Genomic DNA, 16,089 nt, shown 5'->3' with positions numbered 1-16,089 from the left:
GCGCATCTGGAGCCTGTGCTCTGCAACAAGAGAGGCCATGATAGTGAGAGGCCCGCGCACTGCGATGAAGAGTGGCCCCCACTTGCCGCAACTAGTGAAAGCCCTCGCACAGAAACGAAGACCCAACACAGCCAAAAATAAATAAATAAATAAAAATAAAATAAATTAAAAAAAAAAAAAAGAAAGAGTAGATCACTTCTAATGGAACAAGGTATAGGTCCATATACCTTTCAATAGCAATATTGGAAACAAGAAGTCAACAGAATAATATTTTCTAAAGCATTGAAGAAAAAAAGCATTTATGTCTAATCTGTCATTTAAATATGAAAGCATAATAAAAATACTGTCAGCCATACAAGGCCTCAGAGGGCTTGACATGTAAGTCCCAACTTTAAAAACAGTCATATAGCAGCACTAAAGTTACTCACATAGCAACAATAAAATGATTACAGCAAGGCACTGTAGTAGTAGGCACTGTTCTGAGAGGTTTTCAGACATTAACATAAATAAATAAGCTCATCTGATTAACTCAAATAAGGAAAGAAATAAATCTTAGAGGATACTAGTAAGAGAGATGGAATGAAAAGATGATCAAATTACACATAAAAGTTTATTGTTGCCTACGAAAAAGCAATAACCAAAGAAAACAAAAAGAAGTACAGTCATAACAATTCAAACTGAAATTCCACCTAGATAATATCAAATAGGGATTCGGGGAGAGGGGCACACACTAAATTACTTATTCTGTTAGGGGTCAATATGGATTTTAATAAGTTAAAGAAATGAACATAGACATGGTAAATTAATACAGATATAGGTCTTGAAAACAAGAATCATAAGAACAAAAATAGAATGAATTAAAGTGGAACGAATTGTTTCTTTTAAAAAAAATTTGTAAAAGGCCAACTCACATAGTTAATAGAAGTTAATGTGAGAGATTATCTTTGAGACATGAAGGTGGGGTAGGATTTCTTAAATGAAATATGGTGAAGTACACCATAGATAAATTGGGAAAAGGTTTGTGCAATTCTAAAACTAACGATGGACAAATATCTAGAATAAACAAAAAACTCCTGATAATCAACATGAAAAATACAGGAATGCCAAAAGAAAGATGAGTAAAGGCATAGAACATGAACAAATAACTTATAGAAAAGGAAACTTTCCAAAGAGGCCAATAAACATATGAGCAAATACTCAAATTCAGTAACAGGAGAATTGCAAGTTAAAACAATTACTTATGGCTTTACACCCATATTTGGCATTAGAGGATAATGCCAAATGTTGGTAGGCATACGGACACTTAAGAAGCTACTTTGATTGTTAATGGGAATAGACTGGTGCAGTAATTCTGGAAAGGAATGTGGTAGTGTTTAAACAAAGCGCATAAGAGTATAGTATATGTAGCTCTGATATACCAGTGTTACGTGAAATAAGCCAGACATAAAAGGACAAAAATTACATACTTCCATTTATATGAGGTACCTAGAATAGTCAAATTCATAGAGACAGAAAGTAGATTAGTAGCTACTAGGGGCTAGCAAGGGAGAGAATGAGGAATTATTGCTAACCAGGTATAGTTTCAGTTTGGGATGATGAAAAAGTTCTGGAGATGGATAGCGATGATAGTTGAAAAACAGTGCAAATGTACTTAAAGCCACTGCACTGTACACTTAAAAATGGCTAAAATGATATATTTTATGATAAAATGGTAAACGTGTATTTTACCACACACACTTAATGGTAGAAAACCAGCAATCCAATTAGAAAATGGATAAAAGACATGAACAGACATTTCATCAAAGAGGGGATATGGATGGTAAATAAGTACATGAACAGATGTTCAAAACCATTAATAGGGAAATGCAAATCAAAACCACAATGTGTAGTAGTCTACACAACTATCAGAACAGCTGAAAATAGAAAGTGATAACAACAAATTCTGGCAAGGACGTGGAGAAACTGGATCTATCCAGCTTGCTGGTGGGAATGTGAAATGAAAATAGTTTGGCAATTTCTTATAAAACAAAACATGTGCTGACCACATCACCCAATCACATTATTGGGCATTTATCCCAGAGAAATGAAAACTTATGTTTACACAAAAACCTGTATATGAATGTTTATAGCAGCTCCATTTGTATTAGCCAAAAAAATTGGAAACAACCCAAATATCCTTCAAAAGATGAATGGTATATTCATAAAAGGGAATACTACTTAGCAATAAAAACTAATAAAATATTGATAAATGCAGCAACTTGGATAGTTCTCAAGGGGAATTATGTTTAGTGAAAGAACCAATCTCAAAAGGTTACATACTATACGGTTCCATTTATCTACAATCTCAAAATGACAAAATATAGAGATGCAGAACAGATTGGCAGTTGCTAGAGAACAGGGATGGTTGGTGTGACTATAACGGGGTAGCACAAGGAAAACCTCTTTGGTGATGGAACAGCTCTGTATCTTGACTGTGGTAGTGGTTACATGAAGCTATACATGAGGTAAAACTGCACAGAACTACACACACACACATACACACACACACAGATGAGTTAATGTAAAACTGGTGAAAAAGGAATATGGTTTATAGCTTAGCTAACAGTATGACACTAATATCTATTTCCTGATCTTGATATTGTACTACAGTTATAGAAGATGTCCTCATTGGGGGAAGCTGGATGAAGGGTTCAGGGTACGCTTATGTATCATTTTTGTAACTTTCTATCAGTCCCCAATTCTTTCAAAATTAAAAAGTTAAAAAAAAAGGTCTACATGCACTTAAAGCAATATATATTTTATAAGACAATACATGAATATACAACAAACCCATTGGAATGTCTCTAAGGGGAATGAGTAATAAAATGAAATAAATTATTGTTAGCCTTGCACTGGCTAATGATGATGACAGTGTGCCATAGAAATAGGAATGTGATGAATTTCAAAGAGGTTAAAAAACTATATTTTAACTCTGAATACAAATAAACCTCTTTATAAAAAGTATTTTATAAGAGCCTAGATTATGGGGCATACAAACTATGGATGAAATCCTAGCTCTGCCACTTAGCAGCTGTGTGACTCTGGGCAAACTACTCTGCTTCAGTCACCTTATCTATAAAAAAGGGAACAATGTAACTCATGCCCAATGTTCCCAGGAGTGTTAAATGGGAATAACGTAGGTAAAGTAGTTAGCACAATGCTTAGCACATAGTAAACACTCAGTTATTAGCAATTATTGTTATGATTATAAATGCAAGCACCAAAATTACCTTTCAAACTGGCTGACAAAAGATATAACATTTTATCTTTCCTCTAGAAACTAAAACTAAACTGGTGAGATCAGAAACTCTTAATCTTTTTCATTATTATATTCTGAAGTTTTATACACAAATAAAATACTTGTGAAATAAATGAACAATTACAAGGTTTAATTTGATCTCATCACTAAATCTTTACTATGTACCTAAAGTTATGTACCTTCATCCTTCATGTTCCGATCTATCTGTGGACCAGCATTCCTTTCTCGGAACTGTATGCCCTGCATGTGTCTTTGCATAGCTTCCTGTATTACTTCAAACAATGGTTGATCCTGTTTGAGACATAATGGATGCTACCTCTGTTAGAAATCACATTTTTCTTATTGTCTCCCAAATTCCACAACTGAAGTTTTGTGGAAACATGTATTTTTCCCTTAAAAGGAGAAATGAGGATAAGGGGTGGGACTAGGGAAAGAAGCAGCTCCTATACATCATATAATAGATCAGACCTTTGGCATATGAACATTTAACATATTGTAGTTTTAACTATACATTCTGTGATATGAAATAATTTGTAATTTGCTGATACGTGAAAAATAATCTTGTGAGCTTGTGTAATCTGCGTTAGAGTGAACAGTTCTGCTAATAAATGAATCTAGCTTATTATACAGAAATCTGAGTTTTAAATTGGCATTGCTGTTCTAAGTCATCCACATACATAGCAATGGAGATAAACTATATACTATAATGGTAATTTACTTTAGGTTAAAAAAATTTTTGGACAAATATTCTTTGAACACTTCATGATAGAAACATTGTAGTGACATAAATCTATGCTAGCCCTGAGGTAGCTTAGTAGTCCTCCATACCAAATAAACTATAACATAAATGCAGATCAGAAGTGGCAGAAGTACAATATCCCTGTAGATTCTTGACTGGGGGAAAAAAAAAACACAAAAAAATGTTTATTCATTCTGCACTGCTCATAAGATAAACTCTGAGCTCCCTGGATTGGTAGCCAAGGCTCTCGGCAACCTGGTCCACCCTTTCCACAATCCCTTACTACCCTGCAGGTACCCTACACAAAAAGCCAAACTAGACTGAGCAGTATGTCCTAAACTGTGCGTCAATCCACCCCGTGCTTTATTATTCATTTCATCTTTAATATCTTCTCACAACTTCCCTCATCTCTGATGAAATCCTACTCACCTTTCAAGGCTTAGTTTAGGTGAAATTTTAGTTACTTTCTGTAGTCCTCTCTGAGACCCACTTACTAGATCATCTCTCTTTTATGAGACTATATAGCACTTCCCTCTTTTTTGCAATGATTGTATTATATACACGTCACCTCTTCTACCATGTTGCAAGCTCTTCAGGCAAAGAGCAAGTCTTATCTCTGCAATCTCTCATAGTAGCAGCAGGTGCTAAATAAATACCAATATTTGAAGAATTTGTAAGATTCAGATTCTTAATTTTACATGTATTTTACATTAGAAGCTAACAGTCATTTTTCAGGAAAAACAATTATTTTAAGAAATGATCTTTACCAGTGTGCCAGCAGACAAAGGAGCAGAATCATCTGTAGGATACATTCTGGAAACTGGGCACCTGAGAATGTCTAGACCATTTGGGACCATTTTACAATAATCCTGAATACACTGCAGCCACCACCACACAGCATCCCGGCAGTTGTATCTGGCATAAGTTCCTTCACCCAGGAGATTAGGAATGAGACCATGTCTCAGGGTACCAGCAAATGCTAAAATAATATTCCTAAAACAACAGAATTAAGTGAATCATTTGACATGAAAACAATCACTTAAAAAATTGAAGACAAAAAAGTCACTCTTGGTAATCATTATTTTTTATGTATTTTCTCTCTTGCCCTTCTTTCTTTGTATTTTCATGTAGAAAGAGGTCATAATATAAAATAAGCACTGAATTAAAAGTCAGGAACCTTGATCCTAGCCCTGTCTTTTTCTCTAACAATCTGTGTGACTAACCACCTCTGGGAGAATTTTTTTTCATCTGTGGAGTTTGGGATTGGACTGGGTGATTTTTAAGGTCCCTCATAGCTCTAGGTTTTACTTTTGAAATCCCTCGTATTTCAAAATCTGAGTAACTAAGAACATGAATCTTATTACTTTAAATAGCAGATACCAAGAATAAAACAACCATGTAAGAAAATAAATGGGTAAAAACTGACCTTGAAAAACATAATTTATTTTCAAAAACTTGTAGAGAATATTTTATCTTTCAAAGTGTTATTCTACTATCATACACCAAATGACAGCTTTGTAAGATGGCATGGCATTCTAAAAAGAGCATGAAACTGAGATATAAGAAGACTGAGATTTAAATCCTAGTGTTGCCATCTGTATGACCTTGGAAAAGGCATTTAAAATCTCTAGGCCTCAACACTTTTTGGCTAAACCATTTAGAAATTTAATTAATTCTATATATCAGTTCAATGCCCATTTCTTTTTAAAAAAATTTTTAAAATTTTTGGCTGCGTTGTGTCTTCATTGCTGTGCACGGGCTTTCTCTAGTTGTGGCAAGTGGGGACTACTCTTTGTTGCGGTGTGCGGGCTTCCCACTGCGGTGGCTTCTCTTGTTGCAGGGCACGGGCTCTAGGCATGCGGCCTTCAGTAGTTGTGGCACGTGGGCTCAATAGTTGTGGTGCACAGGCTTAGTTGCTCCGTGGCATGTGAGATCTTCCTGGACCAGGGATTGAACCCGTGTCCCCTGCATTGGCAGGCGGGTTCTTAACCACTGCGCTACCAGGGAAGTCCCATGCCCATCTCTTAAATTATAGTGTAAGAGGAACTTTTTATCTTCACAGTACAAAAGTGTTAGTATGGACCGTGACACTTCCAATTAATAAAAGGTCAGAGTATTAGCAATCTTAATTATCTAGAATATGTCATACATGAGAAAGTTGAATAAAAAGTCCTCTGTCCATGAACATCTCTGCAGAGGGTGGAAGTAGAACTATCTGTGGTAGAGACAGCCATGTGTCCAATAAAATGGCTTTCCTATACATCCCAGCCTACCTTACAGTTGGCTGTGGCCAGATGACTGCATTCTAAGGCAAAAGAATGTTAAGTGCATGGAACAAGTGTGTTTTCCTCAGGCTCTCTTTCCCTCTCTGCCAGCTGACTGGAGAGAACCTAGAGTCCCTGGAAGATGGTATATCCTGAAGATAAAGGAGCCTATATCCTTTCACCACTAAGTAGAAAGTTCCCTCCTGAACACTCATACAGGATCAGAAGCAAATGAATTTTGTTTGTGAAAAGCCATTGAAATTTAAGAGTTTATAATTCATAGCAGCTAGCACTACCCTAACAAATGCATTATCTTCTGGGAACTCATCTAGATCAGGGGTAGGCAAACTTTTTTTCGGTAAAGGGTCAGACAGTAAATATTTTAGGCTTTGTTGGCCATATATGGTCTCATCATGTATTCTTTTTTTTTTTTTAATGATCCTTTAAAGAGGTAAAAACCATTCTTAGCTCATAGGTCATACAAAACAGGTGACAGGCCATAGTTAGCGGATGCTTGATCTAGATAGTCATATGTAAAACTAAGTAGCAGAAATTTTTGACAGTACATAGAAGTGAACATTGGGAGCCCAGATAACAATGAAAGTAACAATAATTATTTTAAAAATGAACATTTATGGAGTGCTTAGCATGTGGCAGACATTGCTCTAGATACTTTAACTGTATTAGCTTATTTAATCCTCACAAAAACCCTATAAGGTAAGTACTATAACCATTCTACGGAGAGCACGAAGAGAACAAATAATTTGTCAGGTGGGCATTTGGAACCAGGATTAGAACCTGGTAGTCTGGCCCAAACCCAAGTTCTTAACCACTACACTGTGCTCCTGACGTTCCACTTCCTATTTCTTAATCACGGTCATTTAGGGGCATTTGGGGAAGAAGCACACAGCCGCCCAAATTTCTATAGCCCCATAATAGTATCTTAAGTCCATAATAAAAGGTCTTATTATATATTAGGTTAGTATAGGGAAGCATATAATACATTTTAGATGCTCACTTAGAAATTTCCAATTTTAAAAGGATCAAAAATAAAACTTGTCATTTGGAGAGGCAAACCTCCAGTTATTTCTCGGGTGACATCAAAACAAGGTATCATATAAATGCTTTTTTTGCTACAAGTTTTAACTTGTAGAGCAGTGATATCAAACTTTAGTCTTAGGCCGCTGAAAATCACCTGGAGCCCCTGCAAAAACACAGATTGCCATCTGCCACCTCTGCCCTTTCCACCCCCAGGTTTGGATTCAGCAGATCCAGCATAGAGACCAAGAATTTGCATTTCTAACAAGCTGTCAGATGATGGTGACACTGCTGATTTGTGGAACACTATACAGCACTGATGTAGAGCCTTTCTTTTCTACCTCTGATAAATTCATACATAATATTGTGACATAAGAAAACACCATTTTAAGTCTAGAAAACATAAAACTGGAGGTTACGAGGTCTGACATTAAAAAGAAAACCTGGTATTATAATTCTTTCTACCGAACTCCGTCAAAAAGCCAGCAATGCCTTCATTATGATGGAAGAACAAAAAATGGCAGACTTTCCAATTTTACCTAAAAGTTCATTTGAGTTCTTACACTTAACTTGGGCATAGAAATTTTACTCTTTAGTGAGTGATGTTAGTAATATGGTTATACATTTTTTAGTTTTACTTAAAATAAAGTAGCAAATGCTGAAGATAACCTGATCTGTAACATGAAGGGTTAGAATTTGGTAACTTTAAAGATTTTCACTTCTTTGAAATTCTATGATCCTATTAATTGAATACATAAAAAATAAAACAAAAAACACACTTAAGGAAAACATGCCTCCCAAATGTTGAGAATAGATGAATAAGAAGTCTGAAGAGCATGTGAAAAACATTCAAACATAAACCTGCATTGTAACTTTTTAGAGATTCCCTACCTGGCCTCCAAGTAGCGTCCAGTAATCAGCAGCAGACCTTTAAGGGCAATAAAAGTATCCCTTCCCCAGCAGCGGAAAATACCAGAAGAAAAGTGAGGTAAGCCTAACAGAAAACACAACAAAGTAATATATTAACCTTAATATACACAAACCTATGAACTCCATTACTACAGATGAGTTGCTCTAAACTTGGGGGTCAAGGATGAGCTAAAAAGAGTCTTCAAACCCTCTTAAGGTATCTGCAGAATGTATGGCTATACTTATATCAACTTTTGTGTGATGAGGTTCCATAATCATATCTGATTCTTAAAGGAATCTGTCACCCAAAATAGATTAAGAATCAGTGCTAGAGAGTGATGCTTATCTGAACTGGTTCAAATGTGTGAGTCTTTAAACACAGATAAACTTTCTTTTAGTAAATTAAAGTTAAAGATTAAAATCAGAGGTCAAATATTTAACACATCAAGAAACTCTTAATATAATAGTAATGATATATTTTAAAAGGTTCTACGTGCAATTCGAAGGCAACAAATTAATCTAAATATGAGATGATTACCTTAATGATACATAATTAAATGTTTATTAATCTATCACTATAGAGTTACTTTATTACCAAATTTCCCATTTACTTAAAATGACTTAGAAGTGTTATAGTTTGTTAGCCAGAAACAATTTTCACAGATGAAAACAAGGATTTCAGATGCCAAATAACTTGAACATTCTAGGTAACTGCAGCTTTTATGCATGAAGTAAAACAGAGTGACTGATGGATAAAATCTAAAATTTTACTTTTAAATTGAGTTTGGTTTCTTACAAAACATGAAAAGAATATAATTGTTATCTGCATTTGTACTAAAAACAATAATCAGTAGGAAAGTAAAGCAAAGGAAATTAGCATTTCACTCAAGAAAACTAACTATGCTAAAGTATAAATGTAACAAAAATTTTAGGAAGGGAAAACTGAGGTCAGAAATAAAATGTTCACAGCATTCATTCATAACTATTTTCTAAGCACTTAACACTATTTGACAATATCTTATTTGTTTTCTGGTTTGTTCAATGAATGTCTCTCCCCAATAGAAAATAAGACCCATGATAACAGAAATCTCATTTGCATTGTTTACCAAAGTATATCACTGAAAATTGTAACTGGTACATATCACTATAAAAATTTACTGAATGAATGAAATAAAAGATTAATTATAAAAGGTAAATTGAGAGGTAAAAGAATTTGACTAAGATAAAAAAAATTGGCAATACTTCACAATTTAAGTTTCTGTTTACTGGGTATTCACCTTGTATGTTCTTCTGTTAAGAAAACATCAGAACTAAAGGTAACATCAGACGTTTCTTTCTATATTGTCTTTCAAATAGTGGTACAAAATTTCCCTGAACACTTTGTGTATTGTTTATACACGGTTCACATACACAGTTTATATACTGGGTTGGCCAAAAAGTTCGTTTGGTTTTTTCCGTAAGATGGCTCTAGTAGCGCTTAGTTGTCTTTAACTTCATTCAAAATAATTTTGTTATATTGTATTGTGACAGCTGTCATATCAGCGTGCATTAAAAAAAAAACTTATCAAAATTGGTGAATTTTTGTGTAGCCATTTTAATACTGAAGATGGAAGAAAAAAAGCAACATTTTCGGCATATTATGCTTTATTATTTCAAGAAAGGTAAAAATGCAACTGAAACGCACAAAAAGATTTGTGCAGTGTGTGGAAAGGTGCTGTGACTGATTGAACTTGTCAAAGGTGGTTTGCGAACTTTTGTTTTGGAGATTTCTCGCTGGACGATGCTCCATGATCAGGTAGACCAGTTGAAGTTGATAGTGATCAAATTGAGACATTAATTGAGAACAATCAACGTTATACCACATGGGAGATAGCCGACATACTCAAAATATCCAAATCAAGCATTGAAAATCATTTGCACCAGCTTGGTTATGTTAATCACTTTGATCTTGGGTTCCACATAAGTTAAGTGAGGAAAACCTTCTTGACCGTATTTCCGCGTGAGATTCTCTACTGCAACGTAACGAAAACATTCCACTTCTAAAACAAATTGTGACGGGCGATGAAAAGTGGATACTGTACAATAATGTGGAATGGAAGAGATCATGGGGCAAGCGAAATGAACCACCACCAACCACACCAAGACCAGTCTTCATCCAAAGAAGGTGATGTGTGTATATGGTGGGATTGGAAGGGAGTCCTCTATTATGAGCTCCTTCCGGAGAACTAAATGATTAATTCCAACAAGTACTGCTCCCAATTAGACCAACTGAAAGCAGCACTCGACGAAAAGCGTCTGGGATTAGTCGACAGAAAACTCATCATCTTCCATCAGGATAACGCAAGACCACATGTTTCTTTGATGACCAGTCAAAAACTGGTACAGCTGGGCTGGGAAGTTCTGATTCATCTGCTGTATTCACCAGACATTGAACCTTTGGATTTCCATTCATTTCGGTCTTTACAAAACTCTCTTAATGGAAAAAAAATTTCAATTCCCTGGAAGACTGTAAAAGGCACCTGGAACAGTTCTTTGCTCAAAAAGATAAAAAGTTTTGGGAAGGTAATGGAACAAAACGGTGCATATGATGTTCAATAAACTTCTTGGTGAAAATTTAAAACGTGTCTTTTATTTTTACTTTAAAAACCGAAGGAACCTCTTGGCCAACCCAATATATGGTTGATGATGTAATTCTGATGATGATGATGACAGCAGCTATCACATATATATATAGTACTCTGTGCGGCACAGACTTCCTGGTACTTTAACCCACTTAACACCTTGCATAAAATGTAAGTATAGATAGATCCAAGGATGAGTTTGAGTTGGTATGCCCCAAAATACAGGCAGTTAGTCTTTGTTAAAAAGTCAAAACTATAAAATCTCTAGCACTGATGTGTGGAAATGTTTGTATTAACTTTTTGACCTCTGAGAGTATATGACTTAAGATCACACATCTTCTGAATGATTTCTACCTTGTCAATTATTATAAAAGCTTATAATTATATATATATTTTGCACCACAGTCACCAAAGGAAGGTATTCCTGGCCTTTGTATTCATTTAAAAGTGAAACCAAGAAATCTACCTGCAAATCTGAGTACAGTCCTATATATTGTTAGTATGGAGTATATAAAACTCTCCCTTAGGATGTTAGAAAGAAATCCCAGAACTTCTATTTATATTTATGAACTTATCTTTTTAGTTTCTCTTTTTGTTTTATACTGTACCTGATATGTAAACATACCAAGTATCATAACTTATATCAGTATATCATTTATGATATCAATATATCTGTATATTTATTTTGGGAGTGCTTAACAACAGCAGTGAATAATCAAAAATGTTGAGATCACTATTCTATGTAATAGGCTTCTAAACAATAGGCTTTAAAATCAAATTCTGCCTATCAACTTTTTTTCACAATGACCCTGTTCAGTTTTATGACCATCTGCATGGATTCACAGGGGAAAGTACCAGAAGGAGATCAAATAGTTGAGTGAAAATCTAAAACACAATTACATAATTAAAACATTCAGAAGGTTCATATGATCATTCCAAATGAAAAGTTAACTTCTTTTTTAGTTGTTGGGTCTACTAGGTCTTTTTTCTTGGTCTGAGCAAATGCAAATTTAAGGGTAAACAGAGGAATTCACACAGACAATACTGTTACTTTCATCCTGCAGTTAGTATATTTCAGTTTAGTTTGGAAAGTTCTAAACTTCAGTGGAATCAAATATTAAATACTTCTTAGAAATAGCTTGAAATGTATTGAAAAGAAACCAAAAGCCTATTTTGATTAGATTTCAACTTGTTACTTGATTCGGGTTTTAAATCTACTTTCAGGAAAAATACCAATGGAGCTGAAAGCATTTGATTGCAATTAGACACATAATAAAAATTATTTAACATTTGTTTCATGCTTTGTAACTTGTTGAGGACCTTTACAAGGTTGGGTTAATTTTTAATATTGGGAAACAAGTATAGTGTAATGGAAAAAGGGTAGTAAAACAAATTTGATTAAAAAATGCAAAATGTCATACGTTGGAAAAAATAAACATGAAGAAAAGGATTAACTGGCCACAACAAAAAAAATGCACATAAATAAATGTCTGGTGCACAGTGGTAATTAAATAGTTAGCACGGTTATTATTTTTACACGTGAATACCTATGAAATTTTACTAAGCAGTAACATGAAATCTTGAATAACATCATGAGTTTTTTTAATAATAATTTCTTCATAATTTCCTCTCTAATCCTGACTTGCACATTGATTGAACCTTGTACATAATTTCTTACCTGCGGCTAGAGACACACAACACTGCTCCTTCTCTCTTGTGATTTCATTCAGCCTGCACGGTACATCCATAAGGGAAGGTGAAAGAAGTGGCAGAGAAGGGAATTGTCCTACTCCACACATTTGGACTGAACCCAGGGAAAGGTGTTTCACAAGGGTAGAACCGTTCTGAACAAAGCTGCAACAATGTTATAGAGTTCAAAATATTATGTGTAGAAATACAAAATTTTTTATTATTCATTTATTTATTCAAAAAATTTTATTAGGGTAAGAACACCTAAGTTGAGACCTACCTTCTTTAACAGATTTTTAAGAGTACAACACAATATTGTTATTTATAGCCACAATGTTGAACATCAGATCTCAAAGCTTACTCATCTTGCATACCTGAAATTTTATACCCATTGATTCAAAAATTTTTGGCAGTATTATTTTACTTGGTTTCTTCCCTTCAAAAAGTCTCTCTACACAAATGTGTAACAATGCTAATATCAGTTGAACAAAATTTTCAATTTGGATAAGGTTTCAGAACTGCGTTCATTTCACCCAGTATTCTGTCTAGCTGGCTTTAAAAGGCCTGTTGTAAAACAAATGGTAGGGCTGAAGTTTTGTTCTTTCTGAAATCATGCCCAAATTGATTTGGCAGCTCTTCACTGGTACATTCCGACCTGTGGTTCCATTTTAGGGAAATTCACCAATAAAGGCAAATTTCATTTATAATAATAGCAGAATATTTTTTCTCTTAATTAATGAAAAATTAGAAAAAAGAATGGTGTGTGTAGATTTATGAAATTGTATCCATTAACTTAACAAGTCAAGGAATAAATAGAAACAGATAACATAAAACAATTAAAATTTCCCATCAACATGTTTTATAGTTTTTTTTGTTGTTGTTGTTAAAGATTTATTGATTGATTGATTACTATGTTTGGTCTTCATTTCTGTGCTAGGGCTTTCTCTAGTTGCGGCAAGCGGGGGCCACTCTTCATCGTGGTGCGCAGGCCTCTCACTATCGTGGCCTCTCTTGTTGCGGAGCACAGGCTCCAGACGCGCAGGCTCAGTAGTTGTGGCTCACGAGCCTAGTTGCTCCGCGGCATGTGGGATCTTCCCAGACCAGGGCTCGAACCCGTGTCCCCTGCATTAGCAGGCAGATTCTCAACCACTGCGCCACCAGGGAAGCCCATGTTTTATAGTTTTATAGAACAGATTTTAATAACTGTTTGTTTTTGTGTGTTCCAGATTAAAGGATGTTAATAAATTTACTATCCACTTATCAACTTTTTCAGCTCTATGCGTGTATGACAATTCCTCATGTTTTGGTCTTTTAAGAGTGTTTAAACTGACTGTATGTGGCTTCTACACAAACATGCTTATTTACTCAAGCTTTGCTGGATATACCTTGACATCTGCTTCCATGCTATATCCAGGAGAGTGGTATATGCACCAATTAATATAGCATCAAAGTAACATGGGATAAGGTAACGTGGGATCTGCTTCAGGTAGAAGAACATAGCCTGTAACCATTTACCAACCTGTTATAAAAATAATTTTAAAAGTTAATTTGATGTGCTTATAGGCTAGGTGTATTTTAAAAGCTAAATCCAAACATGCAATTCTACTATCTAGCAATCTATTAACCAGATTTTCACTTATTAGAACTGAAAGACAATGAAGAAGGGAGGAAAATGTTTCAGTTTAGAAAATAATGTTTCTGGTTAGAAAACAATATAAATATTATATGTAGTATGTTAATATACTTCTTATTGTGCCCTTGTTTTTTTGGACTAGAATATAGCTTTACTTACTTCAGCAATGGTTCCTGACCGTGAAATAAGCCGGTTACTGACATAGTCAATCATCCAGTCTCCAGATCTCAAATTATCACAAAAGGGATGCCCCAAGTCATTCTTTGGTCTTATTTCTGCCAATATGGACATTAATCCTGAAAATTCAGAGAAATATCATGACAGTTTAATCACTGGCAAAGGTAGTTTGTTCTCATAGCCTGGGCTGCTGCTAGTCTGTAGAGATTTGGGGTGAACACGTATACAGGTAGACAGAGGGCTGCACAGTCCTTAGTGGCACTTCCCATGGTTGGAGATAAGTGTGTCAACACTGACTTGAACCAAGATACAAAGGCATACTGAAGGAGACTGCTGTCACAGGAGCTATGCGGAGTTTTCCTAGATTCCTATTTTCTGGAGCTGGTCTTGCTCTTTTGAATTTTAATATTACAATAGTCAAAGGCAATTGGCATAGCTTCCCTGCCCTAAGGATCTGGGGAAAGAAAACTGATAAGTCTACATCTTTTCACAGTTGAAAAGTGGTAGATTCCTTAATATTCAGGCAAGATTTAAGAAAATCATAGAACTGGTTTCAGAGACAGCAAGAGCACCTATGGTGGTAATAATAAAGTCTGTTTTGGAGAGGCTCTTTGAAATATAACAGGAGGTACTTGGAACTAAATGAAGTATCAAAATGAGGTATACAGGCACATCCTCAAGTACTACTCAGACAGAAATATCAGAATTCCTATGTATATATAGCACATTCTATTATTTCAATGACAGCAATAGTACAACTTTCATTATTTAATAAGGCAGTAATTTCCACCTTAAAAAATTATATTGGCTTCACTGACTTCATGTCAAATAAATTTATTTAGTTAGAATTTAATTAATTTTACTGTGTGTATAGCATGTTTTGAGAAATTAAAAAATAAATATATAAATTTAAGATATTCTTTCCTTCAGGAAGCTTATAATCTTCTTTAGGAAACAAAGCTTAAAACATAAAAAAATCTAAAAACAAGACAGTATAAAATAATGGCCTATATATACCCTAGCATTTTCAGGGAAGGTAAATATTGCTCACTAAGTGTTAGTTCCACTTACTGAATAATGGGATGACATGATGGAGCAGTGTTTTAGAAGAGAGGTCTGATGATAACCAGTGGGATGGTATGATTTGTGGAAAAGGTATCAAGAGGTTGGAAAACTGGTTAGTTGGTTTTGTAGACAGGACTTAGTCCTAGACAGGATGATAACCGTGGAAATAAAAAGGAAATGGTACACCAAAAGAGAATACAGAAGAAAATCCAGAAGTCATGATTATTGATTTGGGGTGAACACATGTACAATAATTTTGATTAATTATTGATCGAATGTTGAGGATAAAAGGGGCAGGTCCAAAAGTGGATTCCTGGATTCCAACATGACTGACTGAATATGTATTGTTACAAGAAGTAGGGAAGGGGGATTTTGGTTAGAGGAGAGAAAGGTCAGTGAAATGTTTAAGTGTGATTTAATCTGAGGTTGCTATTAACAGCCTGCTGGAAATATCAGGTGGCTGCTGGAAATACTAAATTGCCAGAGGGTAAAGGGATTGGTATAGAGTAAAAAATAAATCAGGTAAGGGCAATTATATTTAGAAAGAATGAGAAAAATCATTTCATGAGAAGGTAAAGAGAATTAGTAAAAAACCAGACTTAACTTTAAGAAACATAAAGGCCAGAAAAGAAGTTCACACAAGTATGGTCTTTTCA

The 16,089-nt window shown here is 34.8% G+C and overlaps 1 protein-coding gene across 3 annotated transcripts in view; it reads right to left on the bottom strand.

The window, feature by feature from the left end:
* The window catches only part of AGL (amylo-alpha-1, 6-glucosidase, 4-alpha-glucanotransferase), a 79,437-nt gene that overhangs the window by 25,123 nt on the left and 38,225 nt on the right, over nt 1-16,089 (bottom strand). For all 3 annotated transcript variants that reach the window (XM_059926815.1, XM_059926825.1, XM_059926805.1), the window contains exons 22-27: nt 14,351-14,487; nt 13,944-14,077; nt 12,548-12,723; nt 8,231-8,333; nt 4,805-5,030; nt 3,478-3,589 (exon numbers count right to left, since the gene is read on the bottom strand). In XM_059926815.1, coding sequence (XP_059782798.1) covers nt 3,478-3,589; nt 4,805-5,030; nt 8,231-8,333; nt 12,548-12,723; nt 13,944-14,077; nt 14,351-14,487 — 888 coding nt within the window. The remainder of the gene's footprint in view (nt 1-3,477; nt 3,590-4,804; nt 5,031-8,230; nt 8,334-12,547; nt 12,724-13,943; nt 14,078-14,350; nt 14,488-16,089) is intronic.

The sequence above is a fragment of the Balaenoptera ricei genome, chromosome 1, assembly GCF_028023285.1.
Source record: "Balaenoptera ricei isolate mBalRic1 chromosome 1, mBalRic1.hap2, whole genome shotgun sequence".
Lineage (NCBI taxonomy): Eukaryota > Metazoa > Chordata > Mammalia > Artiodactyla > Balaenopteridae > Balaenoptera > Balaenoptera ricei.
The sequence above is the reverse complement of the archived record's forward strand: the minus strand, read 5'-3'. Positions and strand labels throughout refer to the sequence as shown.